Below are 25095 nucleotides of genomic sequence, written 5' to 3'. Positions count from 1 at the left end.
CAAAACATCGTCATTGCGTGCGGTGCTGAATTAGGCCCTGAGGCTACGGAGATAATTACACGTACTGTAGCTGTTATTACACCTCCTCTTAGCATATCTCCCAGGTCTTCAGGTTCGCTCCCTTCTCGCTACACCCAAAACCACATTTGGCACAAAGCTGTCCTGGTTGCAACTTTAGGACAGAGCCTTCAAATTGGGACTGCCCCCCTTACACGTGGACACATTGGAGGCATGGGTCAGTGTTGGTTTGCCTTTAGCTTCATTATTGTATTCCTCCTTACCCTTATATATAACACCTGTGCATTTATTTTACATTGCATCGCACAGCACATTATATACAGATTGTCCTCTCAGGATGTCAGAGGATGAATGATCATGTGAGGAGTTACTGTAAGTGTCACTATTACTACTCAGTCACATGACATCCGTGTCAGCACTTAGGATACGCAGAGGTTCCAGTGTTACAGCTCTGTATACTCCATGATGACTATAAGCAAGGACAGGCGGGATAGAACTGGATGATACAAAAATTGAGAAGTGACATTAGTGTATATATATATATATATATATATATATATATATAATCACTTTTAAAAAGGTAAAAGTGTAATAACAAACTTACAGTGACGATAAAAGCACAAAGTTTCCAAAGCGAGCGGCTGCCTTTACTCTCTAGCTGAATCATCTAAATGAAAGCGGAGGGATGTGGACTTTAACCTGCCGGCTCTCAGTAACAGTAAATACACCTGAGCGATTCTGCAACACAATTGGGGAGATGTACTGAACCTTGAAGAGAAATAAAGTAAAGAGAGATAAAGTACTAACCAATCAGCTCCTAACTTTCATGTTAGAGGCTGTGTTTGAATAAATGATAGGCACAGATTGGTTGGTACTTGATTGCTCTTCACTTTATCTCTCTCCAAGGCTTAGCACATCTCCCCCAAAATACTTCACTGTCTGTAACTATAAACTTCTGTCCAATCTCCCCGCTCCTGATTTAGTCAGCGGTCAGTTGTACGCGTACAGTGTAAGTCGCTTCTCACGCACTTACTTTGTGGTGGCTATTAGTGCAGTAGCTGGTTACTGTAGATCTAGTTCTCCTACTGGTAAGTATCTCCCTGGAAATGTTCCGGCAATCTGATTGGCTACAGTTTGGCCTATTCCCGTGAATGTTGTAATAACCTGAATGGTGTTAGAGTAATTGTATCTGTAGTCTTCGCCGTTCTGCTGTACAGGAGCCACATGAACTTGCCCCCGATTAACTGCACCACTCACTGCTCTTTACATGCTAGCGTTTTATTTCCGGGTAACACTGTCAGGGTTCAGGTAAGCATGGAAGACACAAGCCTGAGTATTACTGACCACATCCCTACAGCTGGCAGTGGGCCCGATTCACATGAGGACACAATGCCGATATTTACACAGATTGAGCAATTGTTATCCATGGCGCATGCATGGAAGCCGCACTGCTCGCACGCAGCGATTGAATTACAGTTACGCTCATACAGAGGATTTATTTCCAAAGTGTATGACAGGGAATCAGCAGTTGGGGGAGGCGAGGTGCAGTGCGGTCTATGGCTGGAGAGGCACACATAGACATGGGTCTGAGTGCTGGGAGCCTGTCTCACCCCCTCGCTCCCCTCACTACACTAAGCTTCAGTGTCCATTGATTCTCCTACCTGCATCACTTGGCCTTCTCACACTGCTGCTGACTAAGCTCCGATCTCTAAACACTGCAGTGCACTTCCTGGTCACATGACTCATCCAATGTGTCCATCAGTGCTGAAGGCACAACCCCTATACTCAGAGGCATGCCTCTATTAGCTCTCTTTCTGTGCAGCTTACTGCCCCTGGTGTGGCTTTTCCCCTAGGTCTGCGAGCAGTGTCTGACTATACAGAAGTGAGGCTGAGCTGTTGCCGCCTCATCTCTCGTCTCCCTGCAGACCCAGGGAGCTCCACAAAGCTGGTCAGTGTGAACTATAAAAATTATAACAATAAACAAAGATGTTTATAAATTAGAAAAATCTTCTGTATTAAAACTATCTTTTGTATTATTCTAATCATTTTTATATAAAATCTCTGGAGTATGACAGGGGAGGCTCTGCGCTGGCTGCACGTCCCTGGTAATGGGGGGGGGGGGGGGATTTAGAAAAAACACAGATGTTTCAGACGGTTTCAAACACGGTTTTCAGGGCGTCCATAAGCTAGCCACTGTGTCCTTGTTCGCAGCAGGAGAGCCCTCTGAGGGTCCGGAGAACTGAAAAGTGTAACGAGCTGTTCAAATAGATTACATTTTCAGAGAATTTATGCTATGCAAATACATTCTACAATAATTTGCTGACATCACTGTGACATTTTCCCTACTTTTTAATGGACCATAATGACATCAAAATTATTCACTACTTGTATCACGTTTTTTTTACACCAGCAGCAGCAGAGAAATAATCACAAAGCATATTTCCTAATGCTTACTGTACACACCCCTCTCACCCCTGCCGCTGGCTCAGGCTTCTCATACAGTAAGAGGAAACCACTGTAATAAGTCACAGTTCCCCCTGTTATCAGTAACCCCCCCCCCCCCCCCTGCTATGCTGCCAGATATAGACATAAGTAGTGTGTAAGGCTCAGGGTTAGTCATAACCGAGTCTGGGAAAGTGAAACTTCATGTACTGGCTCACATAACCAAGCTCCTGTTTATCACATAACCAAGCTCCTGTTTATCACATAACCAAGCTCCTGTTTATCACATAACCAAGCTCCTGTTTATCACATAACCAAGCTCCTGTTTATCACATAACCAAGCTCCTGTTTATCACATAACCAAGCTCCTGTTTATCACATAACCAAGCTCCTGTTTATCACATAACCAAGCTCCTGTTTATCACATAACCAAGCTCCTGTTTATCACATAACCAAGCTCCTGTTTATCACATAACCAAGCTCCTGTTTATCACATAACCAAGCTCCTGTTTATCACATAACCAAGCTCCTGTTTATCACATAACCAAGCTCCTGTTTATCACATAACCAAGCTCCTGTTTATCACATAACCGAGCTCCTGTTTATCACATAACCGAGCTCCTGTTTATCACATAACCGAGCTCCTGTTTATCACATAACCGAGCTCCTGTTTATCACATAACCAAGCTCCTGTTTATCACATAACCAAGCTCCTGTTTATCACATAACCAAGCTCCTGTTTATCACATAACCAAGCTCCTGTTTATCACATAACCAAGCTCCTGTTTATCACATAACCAAGCTCCTGTTTATCACATAACCAAGCTCCTGTTTATCACATAACCAAGCTCCTGTTTATCACATAACCAAGCTCCTGTTTATCACATAACCAAGCTCCTGTTTATCACATAACCAAGCTCCTGTTTATCACATAACCAAGCTCCTGTTTATCACATAACCAAGCTCCTGTTTATCACATAACCAAGCTCCTGTTTATCACATAACCGAGCTCCTGTTTATCACATAACCGAGCTCCTGTTTAAGGAGAACATGTATTTATTTAATCTTTAATCATAACATACATGTTATGCTGGCCATACACACTGCAATTATCGGGACGATCCGCCCGATATCGGCGGATCGCCGCGATAATTGTAGCGTGGGGGGGGGGGCGACCGAGGGTTAAATATTGCTCGGTCGGGCATGCTGGATTGTCCAGCATGCCCGTCCGATGCGATATTCACCCGGTAACTGTCGGCCGCATCGGGCAGTGTATGCCCAGCGCGGCCGACAGACAGACATTTCCTGTGTTCCTGTGACAGGGAAATGTCTCCCCCCCCTGGGGGCGGAGCGCGGATGTCGGGCTATACACCGTGAGAGAAATCTCACAGTGTATGCCGGCGACATCTGCGGCTGGCAGCCGGCCAGATAAAATGTCTGTCGGTCTGACAGACATTTTATCTTGCCGTGTATGCCCAGCATTAGAAGTGTTCTACAAAGTAAATGTTACTTCTATACTAGTCTACAGTAACATTGGTATATACAGTAACATTGGTATATACAGCAACATTGGTATATACAGCAACATTGGTATATACAGCAACATTGGTATATACAGCAGCATTGGTATATACAGCAGCATTGGTATATACAGCAGCATTGGTATATACAGCAGCATTGGTATATACAGCAGCATTGGTATATACAGCAGCATTGGTATATACAGCAGCATTGGTATATACAGCAACATTGGTATATACAGCAGCATTGGTATATACAGCAGCATTGGTATATACAGCAGCATTGGTATATACAGCAGCATTGGTATATACAGCAACATTGGTATATACAGTAGCATTGGTATATACAGTAGCATTGGTATATACAGTAGCATTGGTATATACAGTAGCATTGGTATATACAGTAACATTGGTATATACAGTAGCATTGGTATATACAGTAGCATTGGTATATACAGTAACATTGGTATATACAGCAGCATTGGTATATACAGCAGCATTGGTATATACAGCAGCATTGGTATATACAGTAGCATTGGTATATACAGTAACATTGGTATATACAGTAACATTGGTATATACAGTAGCATTGGTATATACAGTAACATTGGTATATACAGTAGCATTGGTATATACAGTAACATTGGTATATACAGTAGCATTGGTATATACAGTAACATTGGTATATACAGTAGCATTGGTATATACAGTAACATTGGTATATACAGTAGCATTGGTATATACAGTAGCATTGGTATATACAGTAACATTGGTATATACAGTAGCATTGGTATATACAGTAACATTGGTATATACAGTAGCATTGGTATATACAGCAGCATTGGTATATACAGCAACATTGGTATATACAGTAGCATTGGTATATACAGTAACATTGGTATATACAGTAGCATTGGTATATACAGTAGCATTGGTATATACAGTAACATTGGTATATACAGTAGCATTGGTATATACAGTAACATTGGTATATACAGTAGCATTGGTATATACAGTAGCATTGGTATATACAGTAACATTGGTATATACAGTAGCATTGGTATATACAGTAGCATTGGTATATACAGTAAGGTAAACACATTACTCATCTAAGTCCAGATCATCTAAGTGCAGCTATTTTGCTCTGTCTCTCTGCTTTATTATTTAATCATTAGGCTTCTGTGATCCGGAAGGGAACATCCCAATGGGGTAAATTTACTAAACATCAGTTTTGGTTCTAAACCAAAACCGGTGGTTATCGCCGGACATTGACGACGTATAAATGTCATCCGTCGGGTTTCAGTTTCAATTGAAACCCTGCCTCAATGTCAGTCATTATCTGCAGCTCTAAAGTACCTCAGTTGTGAACTTTCAGTTCAAAACCGAGGGCAAATTGAAGTAAAAAAAAAAAAAAAACTACAATACACTACCCCAAAAAGAAGCATGCACAGAACACTATGATCTGTGCAGGCTTCGTTAGGTTTACAGTAAGTAGGCTTACCATACGATTTAAACCGCAAAACTTAGAAATTAAACAGGTTCTGTGACTGGCTGCCTTCAAGCCTGCATTTCACCTGAGTTTATTCAGCCACAGAACCTGTGTAAAGACCACAAACCATCAGTGATGAATTGGCGAGATCCTGCAACCCGGCATCGCAGAAATCCAACATGACAATCATGATCAAAAAATTATCCTGATTGTCAAATCAGTGAAATTTAGCATGTAAAATTTCAGCGACCCTGCGACGGATCGCGGAACATCTGCATTTGCGACCAGCGCATCGGCGTTTCCGATCCTATCACAGGATCGCCACGATCAGTCGGTAACGTATGGGGCCCTTACTTCATGAGTGTCCCGGTTTAAAGGCATAGCGGTCTATTTACTAAGCAGTGTTAAGAGACAGAGTGAAAAGTAATAAGAAAGTGATAAGGTACCAGCCAATCAGCTCCCAACTGTCATCTCACAGGCTGTGTTTGAAATATGAAAGTTGGGAGCTGATTGGCTGGCACCTTATCACTTTTCACTCTGTCTCTGCTTAGTAAATAGACCCACCCCAAAATCAATAACCAGCCCCAGACCTCTGTTTGGGTTGGTATTTGGAAATAGAGGGAGGGGGGAGAGGATGTGGGGTTCCCCCTATTCTCCAAAAACCAGCACCGGGCTGAACCAGCAGGGGTGGTAATGCCATAGCAGGGAGACACACAGCATGTAGACCCCAAACTAGTCAGCCCAGGGCTGGAGTTCCTCGGAAAGTAGGGTCCTCAAAAGTAAAATGTGGTTCCCCTTCCTGTGGTACTAACATAGAGGGCATAATATGGCACTAGTGCTGGAGCTGGGCACAACTACACCACAGACTTGTTGGTCTCTGATTCTTCCCCGTCTATGCCCTTCCCCTGGGAAGACTTCAATGTCTTACTAACATAGCCCATGAGAAGGACTAAAGTATCCTTTAAAGAATCAGACAACTAGACAAAAATACTAGAGAAACAGATTTCGCAGTAAGTAAAAATAACCTATATTCTCTTTCATCCATATTGGGGAACACTGTGGTACCTTGGGGACATTCCAAAGCTGACCTTAGGGGAGGAAACGCTCAACAGTTGCTGTGCGCACAACTTTTTGTCCACTATCAGCGTCCTTGGATATAAAGACATAAACCTGTAAAATGTTGTGAAGGAATGAATTGAAGACCAACCACCTAGGAAGCACTCATCGACCTGGTGAGATAAGCTGTGACCTGATCCTGAACTGGACACTTTTCAGAAGCATTGGCTTGACGAATGGTGTCTATGGTCCACTGCCAATTAAGAATTCGAAGCAAGCCAACTTCTCTCATGGTCATCTTAGAAGACCAAAGAAGAGTCGGTCATGTGCAAGGAGGAATTTCTCCTCACATGGCTTTTCAAGGCTCTCACTACCTCCAAGAGATTACAAAAGTGGACAACCTTAGACTGATCAGGCGAAAAAGCCAGAATTACAAATTCATGTTTAGCCAGAGTTCAGGAGACACTGCTCCTGCCTTAAGCTGGCCACACACTAGACCAACTTACATCCAACCAGCCAACTAGTTGATTGGTTGGAATGAAAACCTGGTAAGTTATGAAAGCAAATGACAATCAGCAATTTGCTCCCAAACGCCGGAAAATGGACAAAAACTGTTGTTTGAACAAATTGTTTAGATAAAACATTTAACAAACTTGTCTGACGACCATTTTCATCTGTTTTCTGGCATTTAGGAGCAAATTGCTGATCATCAGTTACTCCCATATGTTACCAGATTTTCATTCCAACCAATCAACTAGTTGGCTGGTTGGATGAAAGTTGGTCTAGTGTGTGGCCAGTTTAAGGCTGGTGAAAGTGTCCATGGTGAATATGATGGTGCACCAATGGAGTGTTCAGTACCACCGGTAAAGTTACAAAATCCACGGGAATTGAAAGTACAGTAGGCGTCTCAGGGTTTGCACTATCCTACACACGCTAGAACACAAGGAGAAGGCTGAAATTACGATTTGCATATTAACGCCGCTTCAAATCCGCAAAAAATGGCAACCGCGGTTACAACTGCATCCGGCTATGAATGAGACCCACAGTCTCCAGCTATAATAGTGCAGGCGTCAGTTTGTCTGGCTGCAGATTAACAGCACAAGCGCAGGTTGATTTTATCGCATTTGGAATTAAAACGCTGTAGTTTCCATAATTTTAACGTTTCAGCACTGCGTTACGGTTGCCATTTACATTTAGCATGTCACATATTTCTGTACTACAGCTGGTGGAAATAGCTTTCATCACTGCCTTTTGTTTTGAGCCCGATTTGGAATCAAACAAACATTTGGGGCACATTCAATTAGCCACGAAAAGTCGGCAACTTTTCGCATGCTGGACTTTCCGCCATCATCGCTGGTTTTACCTGCGGAAAAGTTTTGCACGCGTCACCGCTTTTCGGCCTACTCAATTCCGAAGGAGGCAAAAACGGGACCCGGCCAAACTCAAACAGGCGAAAAGTGTTGCCAGTTTTGGGGAAATCTGTCTGACACCCCCCAAAAGAAACACTGACATTGGGGATCACTATAGATCCCCCCGAATAGGCGTGCTGAAGGTATTTGGGGTACTTAAATGCTCTCAATAGCTGCTATTTAGCGTCTTTGCACAAGTGGTGAAGAATGGGTTTTAGCAGGTTTTTTTTGTGAAAATAAATAGTCCAAGCAAATTTGGGGTACATGAAAATGGGTGTAAGCATATTTTAAAGTTGATAATGTGAAGTTTTAAAAAAACGTAAAAAATCCACCAGCCGCAACCACCTGAAAACTTAAAAACACCTGGGGCATACTTGGGGGCCCCCCTGGAGCATACAGTATTTCGCTAGTTTTTAAGTTTGTCCCCCAACTTTGTACTTTTTCGCCCCCTTTTTTCAAAGTCATTTTTGGGGTGTTCATAAGTTTTTTTTAAACTTCTTTTGACACAGAGTACCTTTGGGGGGCTGTCCCAAGGCTGCAGGGGGGTTCCCGCAAGTTTGCACCCCTAAACTGCACTTTTTTTTGCCTGCTTTCAAAGGCAAATTTTTTCCGCAGATTCAAAAACATTGACTTTCCGCACCGGTGAGAAGTCTTTGCTATTGAATACGTCGATAAGTTTTCGCCTGGCGAAATTACGTCACCGGCGAAAAACTTTTCAACGTAAACGGCTTATCGCCCCTTGGCTTTTCCAAATCCTGGCACCAGCATCCTGACAGTAAGTATTAGTGGGGAGGGGGTTAGGGTTAGGCTGCATGGGAGGAGGGTTAGGTTTAGGTTTCGGGGAGGGAAGGTTAGGTTTAGGGGTAGGGTACTTACTGGCAGGTGTCTGTATCCTAACCCTGTCAAAATGCCAGTGATCAGGATTCTGACTGCCGCCATCCTGTACCCAACCCAATCATACAGACATAGGTTGGAGCTTGCGGCTTCTCATTGGTCAGCACGGTCAGATCTATTTGTGGCAGCCATGTTAAGCTTGTTTTGTGCTTCAAATGCATCGTAGTCGCACAGTGATGCGAGCAGCTTCTGCTGATTAAAATATGCGGCATGCTCATGTCCTGTGTGCAACTGCGGGTGTGGCTTTATGCCAAACGCTACATAACAGCGTTCCAGCCGCTGTAACTGTACCGTAGCGTTTCACATGCAGAGACACCCGCAGTTACACACAGGACATAGGCATGTTGCATATCATTTTAATCAGCAGAAGCTGCTCGCATCACTGTGCGACTAAGATGCATTTAAAGCACAAAACAAGGAAGTAATGCACAGAGTATAGATGTATGTGGACACTTCTGTATGAACCCGAGAGTACATGTAGGCATTATACAAAGGTGCAGCAGTATATAGTGCTGCAAATTTGTTGAGTTTTGAACAAACAGGGATGTGCGAAAAAAGGTAGACTGGGGGGGAGCCAGTGCTGGACTATAACGATGATTAGAATAATACAAAGATGATATTTATAATATTTTCTTAAAATGTTTCTTATAATTTTTATAGTCAAAACTCTGGAGTATAACTAAGTATGACAGGACAGGCTCTGTCTCTCCTCACCGCACGTCACTGACGCACAGCCACACAAATGAAAAGATGGCTAAATGAGGACACATCTGTAGTGTTTGTAATTAGGATGGGTGCGCAGCTGCGGGATGCTTGGGATGTTACCATGTCATAGTGTGTGTTCCTCTCCTCCCTCACAAACTGGAACACACGTCCTGATCACAGGACGGCAGGACAGACCTGCAAAATCGGGACGGCTACAGGGAAAGGGGTGGGTGGGGGGTGTATGGAGTGCACTACTTCTCAGAATACCCCTGTTTTCCCTACTAAACATCAAGGGATGACTTCTTTATAAAGAGATTTTTATTGACTTTTTAAGTTTAAGAAAAAAGCAGGCGTGGTTTATCTGATAGGGATGTGGTTTATATGTAATGAAATATATGAAAAATCATTATGTCCAAGATCATTATATCTAATCTTCCAGCCCTGACTGACAGGGACTGATATAATACAGGAAGCAACATACAATAACCACCTCACGGCACCGGCACCGTCCAGTGTCCGCCTCACGGCACCGGCCCCTTCCAGTGTCCGCCTCACGGCACCGGCCCCCTCCAGTGTCCGCCTCACGGCACCGGCCCCCCTCCAGTGTCCGCTTCACGGCACCGGCCCCCTGCAGTGTCCGCCTCACGGCACCGGCCCCCCTCCAGTGTCCGCCTCACGGCACCGGCCCCCCTCCAGTGTCCGCCTCACGGCACCGGCCCCCTGTAGTGTCCGCCTCACGGCACCGGCCCCCTGTAGTGTCCGCCTCACGGCACCGGCCCCCTGCAGTGTCCGCCTCACGGCACCGGCCCCTGCAGTGTCCGCCTCACGGCATAGGCCCCTGTAGTGTTCACCTCACGGCACCACATACTGCCCCCTCCAATGTCCACCACCTACGACCACAACCTGCCCAGTCTTATATTATCCATGGTCTCACAAAGCACCTACCTTATACATAATTATCATTGTGGCCACATATTCTGCTCTAGGTTGTTAGAATGACCAGTACTGTACACGCAGGCAGAACCACAGGAAGTTACTGTGATTGTGAGATTTGGGAAATTAGCCTAGATAATGGTGTGTATGGCGTGGCTCTTATGATACATACACACGGTCAGATTTGTCAGATGTGTCAGATTATGATTTGACCAACGATTTGAACTATGAACGATTTTTGACGGCATTAAAATGAATGGAATCGTCCAAATCTGACTGCTAACACATCAGATATCGTTCAGATATGAACGATTGAACAATTTTTTAAATCATTATCGTTCAGATCTGAAGAAAAATCTGACCGTGTGTATGCACCAATAGGGAGAAATGTTTGTAACTGAGCTGCTAGGACCAGTCACTTGTCACTAAAACCAGGGTACGGTGGTACTATGGTGTGCTCAGTGCCGCACAGTACTATGGTGGGCCTAGAGCTACTTAATACTATGGTGTGCCCAGAGCAGCACAGTACTATGGTGGGCCCAGTGCCGCACAGTACTATGGTGGGCCTAGAGCTACTTAATACTATGGTGGGCCCAGTGCCGCACAGTACTATGGTGGGCCTAGAGCTACTTCATACTATGGTGGGCCCAGTGCCGCACAGGACTATGGTGGGCCTAGAGTTACTTAATACTATGGTGGGCCCAGTGCCGCACAGTACTATGGTGGGCCTAGAGCTACTTAATACAATGGTGGGCCCAGTGCCGCACAGGACTATGGTAGGCCTAGAGTTACTTAATACTATGGTGGGCCCAGTGCCGCACAGTACTATGGTGGGCCTAGAGCTACTTAATACTATGGTGGGCCCAGTGCCGCACAGGACTATGGTGGGCCTAGAGCTACTTAATACTATGGTGGGCCCAGTGCCGCACAGTACTATGGTGGGCCTAGAGCTACTTAATACTATGGTGGGCCCAGTGCCGCACAGGACTATGGTGTGCTCAGTACCATTGTGTGCCCAGTACTGCACAGAAATATGGTGTGTACAGTGCTGTCCTGCACTATAATGTGCCCGGGACTATGGTGTGCCAAGTGCCAAATCTTACCTGCTGTCATTGTGACTCTTTACTCCTCATGGGCTGCTTAGAGCTGGTGGTAGCAGATACTGCTGGTAGTCTGGTCTGTGTCCACTGTGTATGCAGCAGCTGCTGAGAGTGGACCCAGCAGGATGAAATGTCCCTCACCATTTACATTCATAGGGCAGCAGCAGCAGTCTGTGTAAGGAAGGCATGGGCACTGGGCAGCAGCAGTCTGTGTAAGGAAGGCATGGGCACTGGGCAGCAGCAGTCTGTGTAAGGAAGGCATGGGCACTGGGCAGCAGCAGTCTGTGTAAGGAAGGCATGGGCATTGGGCAGCAGCAGTCTGTGTAGGAAGGCATGGGGCACTGGGCAGCAGCAGTCTGTGTAAGGAAGGCATGGGCACTGGGCAGCAGCAGTCTGTGTAAGGAAGGCATGGGCACTGGGCAGCAGCAGTCTGTGTAGGAAGGCATGGGGCACTGGGCAGAAGCAGTCTGTGTATGGAAAGCATGGGGCACTGGGCAGCAGCAGTCTGTGTAGGAAGGCATGGGCACTGGGCAGCAGCAGTCTGTGTAGGAAGGCATGGGCACTGGGCAGCAGCAGTCTGTGTAGGAAGGCATGGGCACTGGGCAGCAGCAGTCTGTGTAGGAAGGCATGGGGCACTGGGCAGCAGCAGTCTGTGTATGGAAAGGGCAGCACTGCAACATCAGTCCCAGACTCCACCGATAAGCTCCGCCTCCTTTTCCACTCTCCTGGCCCATTGGGGTCCTGGAAAAGGAAACCTGGCTCTCCATTGGTCGAAAGCGGCCATCTTTCTGTAGCTCACTATGGGGGCAGCCATTTTCCGTTAGCTCCTGCTGGTCAACAATATCTCTTCAGACGGCACTGGATCACTAAAATTGTGCAGGTCCAGGGAGCAGATGACACCATGCTACCCAGTCCATCCCGTCCCTATAAATGTTAGTAATAAATAAAATTATTATTCACTTTACTTTTCTAAAGAGAGCTGTGTACAAAGTATGAATGAAAGTAAACTTACTGCCATCTAGTGGTGGAACTGTAGAAAGCATTCTATGGATGGTATATTGCTGATGTAATGTCTCCTATACTTTATATGCAAGTAACTACAGTACACGGTGTTAATATTCCCCTAGGCAAGCAGTCTAAACAAAACACTCTGTAATTAGTAAAGTCTAGAAAATGTGTTTACGCGATGGTAATGGCATATCTGATTTATACAGTTATCACTAGCAAAATATATTATCTTTCATTTAAAAAGCACTAATATATTATGATCTGCTGTATAGTGAGGGTATTGTGGGCCTGATTCAGAGATGGACGCTAATGCGATTCTCACGCAGATCGAACGATTGTTTGCCATTGCGCCTGCGTATAAGTTGCATTGCACATGCACAGCCATCGCACGGCAATCAGGGACGCAGAATTAGCCGCTGCGAGTGCATACGCAGCTTTGCGTGTCTGAAGAGCTCCCAAGGCTGCGGCAGGTCGGACCTGCCGCAAGGCCAAGTTAGCTGTCAATGTTGCGGAGATCTTACCGATATTTACGCAGGTATGCATCATCGCACGCAGGTAAGAAGACAACATTGGGCATCCCTATGTTTGGTTGATGTTTGCAGACATTAGCATATTTTCACTGCGGCATTGAATGCACAGCCGCAGTACGATCGCAATAGCGTCCTACTCTGAATCAGGCCCTGTGATAGAAACATATGAAATAGCATTGAGTTGGGTGGACTATCTCGGTGCACTGAAAGTTTTCGGAGTTTGATTGCAGGAACTAATGTTTTCTTCAGATGGTGTTAGTTCCCAGAGCCCCACTGCTTCCTATCCAGTATCGTATCAATAATGGGTGCACCCTGGGGTGCCTCAGGACACTTGCAGGGGTGCCTCAGGTTGGTGGTCCAGCACCAAATCAAATTATTTATGGTCAATGTAATGTAAATATGTGCACAAACAGATGCACAAACCTGTCCACCACTATATAACTAAACCTAAGGATGACAGGTCAGCACAATTTACTTCACTTTACTACTTCACTACATTGTTTTCTGAATTTATCAATAACAAACGTTTGACTTAGGGGTGCCGTGATAACAATGCTGATACTCTAGGCCAGGGCGCCGTGATTCAAATAAGTTTGGGAACCACTGCTGTAAGATATACTGAGGACACCTAATGGTGAAATGGAGAAACTACACTCATAGCTGAAACTATTGAATCCATTACTTTCTGCATTCTCATGAATGAGTATTATGTCAAATATCTGACTTAAACGCTACCTGTTAAAAAACTGTAAAATACCTCAATAACACACAAACGCACTGTATTACTTTACTGAGGTGCCTGGAGCGGCATCAATTACAAGTGCAACTCACGTCCTTAGTGTACACCCGGCATTCACCTTCCTGCTCCTCCACAGATCTCCCCGGCACTTGCTGTGTGATGTCATGACAGGAGTGCTGTGCAGGGGGCGCCAGACCAGGGTACATGGTCACCCTGCTACAGCACTAGTCACTAATAATAGTTGTATTAATGTTACTTCGCTACACCAGGACTTTGGTATCTGCATGACCGCAGTACTGACCCTATTTGGTACATGTCAGTGGGACAGACATAGTGGCCCTGACAAAAATCTTTAAATTGTCACCTAGGTAGTAGACAGATATTAACAAGGAAACTAAACTAAAATATTTGGGCTACTTAACAGCCAAGTATAAAGGTTCACGGTGACTAACCAGATACACGTCATTAGGAAAGTTACTGTACCTGACATGTTGTACTCAGGCAAAACGTATAATATCAGGTGACGTACAGATAAAGAGGAATCAGCTATACATTGTGTGTGTTACAGGTGGGCTGACAATTTTGACGCTAAAGGATGTAATGGTTCAGAGAGTCACCAGTTCCAGCACCCGTTTCTGCAGGTGAGTGACACCACCAGCTCCCTACGCTAATGACCGTGAGATTAGGCAAATGAGGGTACCGACAATTGGGGCGCATTCTGTACTTATAACGCGGAGGGGAGTGTGGGGTATTTATTTCTCAGGAGGCGACGACCATTATATTGTGATGTTATATTGTGACGCCTTATATTGTGATGTCTTTTGCACTTTCCAAGTGCAGATTAAACAGGATGACACCTTTTAGCCACATTTTATCCAATGTGATGAAATAACAGTAAAGGTGCCTACACACTGTGACACATGGCGATATTGTACCCGATCTGGCTGATTCCAACACATTGGAACGACAGATCGTGCAAAATATGCCCAAATCGTGAGTAAATCGTGAGTCCCCACTGACGATCACGATGCAATGCGCGTCCCCACAGGTCGCACATCTCATCTTCAGATCTGCCATGCTGTAGGGCAGATCTGACAATCTCAAGTCACGATGCACTGGATAGTTAGGAGGCACAATAGATCCTGTGTCACATTGGCAGCATTTTCAGACCAAATCGTGCCCACAACTGCCGGGGAGCTCCCGGGGAGAGTTCAGGGGGAAATCGTACACATCGCTATGTGTGTAGGCACCTTAACAATCCAACACACAAGGGTTGGTCTCCTAAATGGGTAATTGGGTATACCTTGATGTGCTCATCCCCACTGTTTCCCCTTACACTGTGCATTTCCAACTTGACCCGCATTCCTACAAAAGCAGAAATAGTCTGATTTCCAGGGGCAATTCCAGGAGTTGGCATGTACTGCTGTATAGTACAGCATTGTTACGACAATGGAGAGGCCAGGCGTGGCTATATGTTTCCCACTTTCCTAAATTACCTTTATTGGAATTGGGGGGAAAAATGGTACGTGATGTAGTCGGCATCCTGGCGTGCCGAATGCAGACGGACTTAATACCGGTGCCAAAATCCCAAGAGGTCGGGATCCCTGCACCAGTATCCCGACCGTCGGCATCCCGAAGGTAAGTAACGGGGTGCAGGAGGAGGGTAGCGTTAGCTAGCAGGGTTAGGGTTAGGCACTAGGGGGAGGGTTAGGCACCGGGATGGGAGGGTTAGGATTAAGGTACAGGGAGGGGGAGGTTAGGTTTAGGCACCGGGTAGGGGGTGTTAGGTTTAGGGTGCGGGGAAGTGGAGGGGAGGTTAGATTTAGGCACTAGGGAGGGTGGGTGCAGGTAGGGGTTAGGGTAGGGGATAGAAAAGTACTCGCTGTTAGCTTCTATGGGTGTCGGATCCTGCCTGTCGGTATTCTGACCAGCGGCATCCCGACAGCCGGGATATCATACCCAACCCAATGGTACATTGCGGCAAAATAAGGGAAAATTTTAATTTGATCGTTAGTTGATATCAAAATGTTAAATAAAATATGAATCAGACATTTCTCATCCTAACATTTTACTTTTTATTCATTAGTAAAAATCTACTTTTCTAGGTTCCATGTTTAGCTGATTAAAGGGATCTCTCAGTAGCTGATTAAAGGGATCTCTCTGTAGCTGATTAAAGGGATCTCTCTGTAGCTGAGTAAAGGGATCTCTCTGTAGCTGATTAAAGGGATCTCTCTGTAGCTGAGTAAAGGGATCTCTCTGTAGCTGATTAAAGGGATCTCTCTGTAGCTGATTAAAGGGATCTCTCTGTAGCTGAGTAAAGGGATCTCTCTGTAGCTGAGTAAAGGGATCTCTCTGTAGCTGATTAAAGGGATCTCTCTGTAGCTGAGTAAAGGGATCTCTCTGTAGCTGAGTAAAGGGATCTCTCTGTAGCTGAGTAAAGGGATCTCTCTGTAGCTGAGTAAAGGGATCTCTCTGTAGCTGATGATGGTCACGAGCACAAACGCCATTTATACTATACTGTAGGCAGCTAAAAGTTAGTCCCGGGTGGGCATCTGATCTGGTCACATCTGTATTCCAGGCAGTGGGCATGTTTTTAGGAGAACTCTTCTGTCTGGCCGTATTCTACATCCTGGTGTGTAAGGACAGGAGATCATCGGAGCCCACTCTGGCACCTTCTCAGCCGTTCAACTCCCTCCTCTTTCTTCCGCCAGCAATCTGCGACATGGCCGGAACCAGCCTCATGTATGTGGGTGAGTACAGATATTATATATACAGTATTTTGTAAGTTGTGCTGCCTAACAGGGCAGTGTTTTCTCTGGGCAGATCAATGCACTCGGGCTCCTACCCACCCATCCACGGGAATAAAAATGTAAATGGTCAGTATAATTAAACCTTTATATTTAATGGTATTTAAAATCAATGTTAAACATATAAAACATGATGTAAAGTGAGAATTAAGGACTCCACCTCCCTCTTCTCTTCTCCAGCTCGTAGTGCAGCTCCTGCTCTTCACTTTAGCTGTGATTAATGTACAGATGTGGCCACATACATTTTACTTTGTTGCACATTAAACAGCTGTTCTAGGCATGCCATGCTGTGGCGTGATTTGGAAGCGCAAAGATTTTTTTTTGTGCGACTTTTTACCTGCAAATGCGTCTTATTTGCTCAGCAATGCAGATAGGACGCACAAGCAGAGTCTGGATATGCCTGCCTATATTCTGTGTGTGACTGAGGGTGTATCTGTATGCCTGTATTCTGTGTGTGGCTGCGGGTGTATCTGTATGCCTATATTCTGTGTGTGACTGCGGGTGTATCTGTATGCCTGTATTCTGTGTGTGACTGCGGGTGTATCTGTATGCCTATATTCTGTGTGTGACTGTGGGTGTATCTGTATTAGGGGTGTGCACCGGCCACTTTTCGTGTTTTGTGTTTTGGTTTTGGATCTGGATCTTTCTTCGTGTTTTGGATCTGGATTGGTTTTGCCAAAACCACCCTTGCGTGTTTTGGGTTCTGGGTTTTGTGTTTTGGATCTGTATTTTTTTGAAAAAAAGCATAAAAACAGCTAAAATCACAGAATTTGTAGGTTTTTCTGCTCCTATGCTATTATTAACCTCAATAACCTTAATTTCCACTCATTTCCAGTCTATTCTGAATACCTCACACCTCACAATAGTGTTTTTATGTCCAAAAGGTTGCACCGAGGTAGCTGGATGACTATGCTAAGCGACACAAGTGGGCGGCACAAACACGTGACCCATCTAGGCGTGAAACTGCAGTGGCAGACAGGATGGCATTGAAAAACTAGGCCCCAAACTGTACATAATGCAAAGAAAAAAAAGAGGTGCAAGATGGAATTGTCCTTGGGCCCTCCCACCCACCCTTATGTTGTATAAACAGGACATGCACACTTTAACAAACCAATCATTTCAGCGCCAGGGTCTGCCACACAACTGTGGCTGAAATGATTGGTTCGTTTGGGCCCCCACAAAACAAGCTGGCAATTTATCTGTCCCTGCACAAACTGGCTCTACGGAGGCAAGATGTCATCCTCATCCTCCTCATCCACCGATTCCTCACCCTCTTCAGTGTGTACATCCTCATCCTCACAGAGTATTAATTCGTCCCTGCTGGAACCACAGGTCCCTCTGTACGTTCTGGAGGCTGGTCTCCCTGGAAGAGTTGATAATTCATTTTATGAACATCATCTTCTCCACATTTTGTGGAAGCAACCTCCTACGCCTTTTGCTGACAAGGTTCCCGGCTGCACTAAACACTCTTTCGGAGTACACACTGGAGGGGGGGCAACTCAGGTAAAATAGAGCCAGTTTGTACAGGGACCTCCAAATTGCTTCTTTTTCCTGCCAGTACAGGTACGGACTGTCTGACATGCCTACTTGGATGCTGTCACCGATGTAATCCTTTAACAGACAGACGCACGCTTGTAGCTGCTGCTTTGAGGATTCAAGTGCGGCTACAGCCCACACAATTCACAAAGACAGAAAAAAAAAAGAATATTTTTATTGTTTGTGGAGCACACTTTGAGGGTTACACCACCCTTTAACAGACAGACGCACGCTTGTCGCTGCTGCTTTGAGGATGCAAGTGCGGCTACAGCCCACACAATTCACAAAGACAGAAAAAAGAAGAAGAATATTTTAATTGTTTGTGTAGAACACTTTGAGGTGTCACCACCCTTTAACAGACAGACGCACGCTTGTCGCTGCTGCTTTAAGGATGCAGGTGCGGCTACAGCCCACACAATTCACATAGACAGAAAAAAGAAGAAGAATATTTTTATTGTTTGTGTAGCACACTTTGAGGGTGTCACCACCCTTTAACAGACAGACGCACGCTTGTCGCTGCTGCTTTAAGGATGCAGGTGCGGCTACAGCCCACACATTTCACAAAGACCAAAAAAAAAAGAACAATATTTTAATTGTTTGTGTAGCACACTTTGAGGGTGTCACCACCCTTTAACAGACAGACGCACGCTTGTCGCTGCTGCTTTGAGGATGCAAGTGTGGCTGCATGGCACACAAGTAACAAACACATTAAAAAAATAGTTTTTTATTTTTTGGAACACTTTGAGAGTTACACCACCCTTTAACAGACAGACGCACGCTTGTCGCTGCTGCTTTAAGGATGCAGGTGCGGCTACAGCCCACACATTTCACAAAGACCAAAAAAAAAAGAACAATATTTTAATTGTTTGTGTAGAACACTTTGAGGTGTCACCACCCTTTAACAGACAGACGCACGCTTGTCGCTGCTGCTTTAAGGATGCAGGTGCGGCTACAGCCCACACAATTCACATAGACAGAAAAAAGAAGAAGAATATTTTTATTGTTTGTGTAGCACACTTTGAGGGTGTCACCACCCTTTAACAGACAGACGCACGCTTGTCGCTGCTGCTTTGAGGATGCAGGTGGAATCTAGACGGGATTTGGAACCGAGGACACACTACCTCCATCAATTGTCTAAATCCCACTGCACTAATGTCGGATACCGGACGCACGTCTAACACCAACATAGCAGTCAAGGCCTCAGTTATACGTTTTGCTTCAGGATGACTGCTGTCGTACTTCATCCTCATCGCTAGGGACTGTTGGAGGGTCAATTGTTTAGTAAAAGTAGTGATGTTCCTACTTCCTCTCTGGGATGATGAACAACTCCCAGCAGCAGCAACAGCACTAGGAGGAAGTGGTTCTTGATCTTTCCCTATTTTATTTTTATCGGAGAAAGTTTGGTCCTCCATTTATGTTATATTGATATATATACGTGCGGCTAAAGCGCACACAAACACAGAAAATATTTTTTTATTTTTGCTGGAGAGTAGTGCACTTTGTGGGTTACACCACCCTTTAAGAAATGAGCCAGCCGGCTCTTTACTTATGGGACACAGGCGCACGCTTGGCGCTGCTCCTTTGTTGATGCACGAGCAGCCACAGTGCACACAATTCACAAACACAGAAAATAATTTTTTTTTTGGTTTGGACTGGAGTGTACTCTCGGGGGTTACAGCACCCTTAACGGTCAAGCCAGCCGGCCCTTTACTTATGACACAGGCGCACGCTTGGCACTACTTTGTTGATGCACGTGCGGCTACTGCGCACACAATTCACAAACACAGAAAATAATTTTTTTTTTGGTTTGGACTGGAGTGTACTCTCGGGGGTTACAGCACCCTTAACGGTCAAGCCAGCCGGCCCTTTACTTATGACACAGGCACACGCTTGGCACTACTTTGTTGATGCACGTGCGGCTACTGCGCACACAATTCACAAACAGAAAATAATTTTTTTTTGGTTTGGACTGGAGTGTACTTTCGGGGGTTACAGCACCCTTTAACGGTCAAGCCAGCCGGCCCTTTACTTATGACACAGGCGCACGCTTGGCACTACTTTGTTGATGCACGTGCGGCTACTGCGCACACAATTCACAAACACAGAAAATAATTTTTTTTTTGGTTTGGACTGGAGTGTACTTTGGGGGTTACAGCACCCTCTAACGGTCAAGCCAGCCGGCCCTTTACTTATGACACAGGCGCACGCTTGGCACTACTTTGTTGATGCACGTGCGGCTACTGCGCACACAATTCACAAACACAGAAAATAATTTTTTTTTTGGTTTGGACTGGAGTGTACTTTCGGGGGTTACAGCACCCTTAACGGTCAAGCCAGCCGGCCCTTTACTTATGACACAGGCGCACGCTTGGCACTACTTTGTTGATGCACGTGCGGCTACTGCGCACACAATTCACAAACACAGAAAATAATTTTTTTTTTGGTTTGGACTGGAGTGTACTCTCGGGGGTTACAGCACCCTTAACGGTCAAGCCAGCCGGCCCTTTACTTATGACACAGGCGCACGCTTGGCACTACTTTGTTGATGCACGTGCGGCTACTGCGCACACAATTCACAAACACAGAAAATTATTTTTTTTTGGTTTGGACTGGAGTGTACTTTCGGGGGTTACAGCACCCTTTAACGGTCAAGCCAGCCGGCCCTTTACTTATGACACAGGCGCACGCTTGGCACTACTTTGTTGATGCACGTGCGGCTACTGCGCACACAATTCACAAACACAGAAAATAATTTTTTTTTTGGTTTGGACTGGAGTGTACTTTCGGGGGTTACAGCACCCTTAACGGTCAAGCCAGCCGGCCCTTTACTTATGACACAGGCGCACGCTTGGCACTACTTTGTTGATGCACGTGCGGCTACTGCGCACACAATTCACAAACACAGAAAATAAATTTTTTTTTGGTTTGGACTGGAGTGTACTTTCGGGGGTTACAGCACCCTTAACGGTCAAGCAAGCCGGCCCTTTACTTATGACACAGGTGCACGCTTGGCACTACTTTGTTGATGCACGTGCGGCTACTGCGCACACAATTCACAAACACAGAAAATAATTTTTTTTTTGGTTTGGACTGGAGTGTACTTTCGGGGGTTACAGCACCCTTAACGGTCAAGCCAGCCGGCCCTTTACTTATGACACAGGCGCACGCTTGGCACTACTTTGTTGATGCACGTGCGGCTACTGCGCACACAATTCACAAACACAGAAAATAATTTTTTTTTTGGTTTGGACTGGAGTGTACTTTCGGGGGTTACAGCACCCTTAACGGTCAAGCCAGCCGGCCCTTTACTTATGACACAGGCGCACGCTTGGCACTACTTTGTTGATGCACGTGCGGCTACTGCGCACACAATTCACAAACACAGAAAATAATTTTTTTTTTGGTTTGGACTGGAGTGTACTTTCGGGGGTTACAGCACCCTTAACGGTCAAGCCAGCCGGCCCTTTACTTATGACACAGGCGCACGCTTGGCACTACTTTGTTGATGCACGTGCGGCTACTGCGCACACAATTCACAAACACAGAAAATAATTTTTTTTTTGGTTTGGACTGGAGTGTACTTTCGGGGGTTACAGCACCCTTAACGGTCAAGCCAGCCGGCCCTTTACTTATGACACAGGCGCACGCTTGGCACTACTTTGTTGATGCACGTGCGGCTACTGCGCACACAATTCACAAACACAGAAAATAATTTTTTTTTGGTTTGGACTGGAGTGTACTTTCGGGGGTTACAGCACCCTTTAACGGTCAAGCCAGCCGGCCCTTTACTTATGACACAGGCGCACGCTTGGCACTACTTTGTTGATGCACGTGCGGCTACTGCGCACACAATTCACAAACACAGAAAATATATTATTTTTTTTAGCACTTGGGGGGAGCACCCCTGATGGACAGAGCACCCCCTGGACAACACTACAGCACTCCTTTAGGACTGGGACACTGCACAGGACTTTGGAGTGGACACAGCCCCTATGGAGAACTGACTGCACAACACAGTCCAGCCAGCCCCTATGGACTTTGAAGTAGTGGACACAGCCCCTATTAACAACAGCAGCACAGCACTACACAGCCAGCCCCTATGGACTTTGAAGTAGTGGACAACAGCAGCACTACACTACACTACACTACACTACACAGCCCTAACTCCCACCCTCCCTCTTCACTGTCCACAGCCGAGTGAGAAAATGGCGCCGACGCGGGTACCTTATATAGGATCCAAAACCCGCGAGACTCGGAAGGCGGGATGATGACGTTTTGCCTCGATTTCAGATCCGAGTCAGGCGGGAAAAGTCGAGCCTGACTCGGATCAGACTCGGATCGGGGGGGCTCGGGGGGGTTCAGATTTCAGAAATCCGAACCCGCTCACCCCTAATCTGTATGCCTATATTCTGTGTGTGACTGTGGGTGTATCTGTATGCCTATATTCTGTGTGTGACTGTGGGTGTATCTGTATGCCTATATTCTGTGTGTGACTGTGGGTGTATCTGTATGCCAAATGCTACATTACAGCGTCACAGCCGCTGACAGTGTAACGTAGCATTTCGCATGCAGATACACCCGCAGGCATGCTGCATATCATTTTAATCAGCAGAAGCTGCTTGTGTATCCTATTCACATCACTTTGCAAATAAGATGCATTTTAAGGTGAAGAAATCACACAAAAAGATACTAGGGGGTAAATTTACTAAAGTGAGAGGCCCATAGCAAAATTATAGCCTGTGTCCCGGCAAGAAGAGATTGCTAAATTCCAGCAAAAAAATAAAATTTTGCTTTGCAAATTTAGGGCCTGATGCATTACGGATCGCTATTGCGATCTTGGCTGCGATTACGCACGCAGTTCTGCTGCAAAAATATGCTAATGACTGCTATCGCACTGCCAGCACAGAGATGCCCACTACCGCTATCTCACATCCGTAATACCTCGCACTCCTGCGTATACATCGGTAACATGGAGTAACATCGGCCCCTCATACACAATTACAGTAGGTCGGACTTTACTCAGAAATTGCTAACCTCGTCGCACGCAGTGACTACACAAGCTGCGTACGCCATCGCTGTGGCTAATTTATGCACGCCCATGCAACGGTGTTCAAACGGACAGGCACGCCTGCGTTTCTCCAACCACTCCCCCGTCTCCACCCCCAAATGCTCACAGCCTGTCACTTACTCTGCGATGGCTTTGTATCTGCGTGAGTGATCGCAGAGCAATCGCAATGCTAACTCACGCATGAGCACTGCGGTGCACTGGCAATGCGCAGTGCGCAACAATGGTCCCTCTGCATCCGCTATCACAATAGCGACCCATGCTTTATCAGGCCCTTAGTCCATATTATCACATGTCAAAAGCGTTTAAAATGCAGGATGCGATAAATAGGCCCCTAAGTCTCATTGGTTAAGCTATTGCAGGGGTTCCATACTCCAGCAATACAGTACAGGTTTTCAGGATAGCCATGATTGAGCACAGGTGACTACATTAGTACCTTGGTCAATCTGGTTTAATCATCTGGAGTCAAGCATGGATTACAGTATTAAAACCTGGACTGTAAAGGCGGAGTTTGTGAAGCACTGAGGGGCGAGCCGCTCGCTGAGATCCTCGCAACCCCGCCTACAGGCGAACATCCACATTTAAATCTGTGCACGTAATGTGGGAGCAATTAGGGTTTACTCACATTCGATTCTGCCTAAAGCTGCATACACACACACAACGATTTTGTTACCAACGATTTTATGAACGATTTTATGAACGATTTTATGAACGATTTTCTGTCAGATTTTTTAAAGTGTAATGAACGATTTTTTTCGAACTACAAACGATTTTTGCATATTCCCTTAATGAAAATCGTTCAGTTGACAAGTCTGACTGATTTACAAACTACAAACTAGAAACGTGAACGCGCATGAACGATAATCGTTCATCGTTTGACTCAGAAAGTGAACGATTTTTTCAAACGATTATCGTTAAACTATATCGTTTAACGATAATCGTTCAAAAAATCATTGTGTGTGTATGCAGCTTTAGCCTCATAGGCCCTCATTCAGAGCCGCTCGCTAGCGGCAGTACGCTCGTTCCGAGCGATGTTCGCACATCTGCGCATGCGTACGGTTTTTAGTACGCATGCGCGAACCAGTCAGTGCGGCCGAAAATCGTTTGTACGCTATATAGCGAGTGCCTGCTATTTTGAGTGACAGAATGAGGCGTATGTGGGTGGTAACAGGGGAAGGTGCTTGAAAACGGGGGAGTGGAATTCGAACGCAGGCGTGCTTAAAGGTCAAAATGGGCGTTTTAAGGGAGTGCATAATTAATACAGCAGCGTCATTGACCACGTCACTTGGTTTTTTTTAACTCAGAACTGCTCGCAAAATAGCGGTTGAAAAAACCAACCACAAGAATAGCGAGCAGTTCATACGCTGTACGATGTACTCGATTAATCTAATAAATAGCGGACATGACGTATGGTGCGAGCGGCCAGGGGGCGTTTTTATCAAATAAACGAGCGTATGTTTTGCGCGCTCGTTCAGACTTAGAGGCGGGAACAGACTGCAATTTGCGAACGGATCATTTGAATAGCCACCCCTTGTTTTTGAACGAACGACCGCAAATAGCGAACGGCTCTGAATCAGGCCCATAGTCCTAATTACATCCCTTCTTTTGTTTCAGCTTTAAACATGACCAGCGCTTCCAGCTTCCAGATGCTGCGAGGGGCGGTCATCATCTTTACCGGGCTTCTGTCTGTGGCGTTCCTGGGGAGGAAGCTGGAGAGCAACCAGTGGATCGGAATCTTCGTCATAGTCATCGGACTGATCATTGTGGGCTTGGCGGACTTACTGAGCGGTCCCACCAGTGGGAAGAGCCTCAGTGATGTTATTACAGGTAGACTGTGCTATAAT

The 25095-nt window shown here is 45.7% G+C and overlaps 1 protein-coding gene across 2 annotated transcripts in view; it reads left to right on the top strand.

Moving 5' to 3' along the window:
• Positions 1 to 25095, top strand: part of SLC35F6 (solute carrier family 35 member F6) — a 133114-nt gene that overhangs the window by 87684 nt on the left and 20335 nt on the right. For both annotated transcript variants that reach the window (XM_088465724.1, XM_088465725.1), the window contains exons 2-4: positions 14412 to 14484; positions 16422 to 16593; positions 24866 to 25078. In XM_088465724.1, the coding sequence (XP_088321850.1) occupies positions 14412 to 14484; positions 16422 to 16593; positions 24866 to 25078 (458 nt within the window). The remainder of the gene's footprint in view (positions 1 to 14411; positions 14485 to 16421; positions 16594 to 24865; positions 25079 to 25095) is intronic.

Source organism: Taudactylus pleione, unplaced genomic scaffold, assembly GCF_031769625.1.
Source record: "Taudactylus pleione unplaced genomic scaffold, aTauple2 ptg000063l, whole genome shotgun sequence".
Taxonomy (NCBI): domain Eukaryota; kingdom Metazoa; phylum Chordata; class Amphibia; order Anura; family Myobatrachidae; genus Taudactylus; species Taudactylus pleione.
Note: the sequence above shows the minus strand (reverse complement) of the source record. Positions and strands in the feature narration are given on the sequence as shown.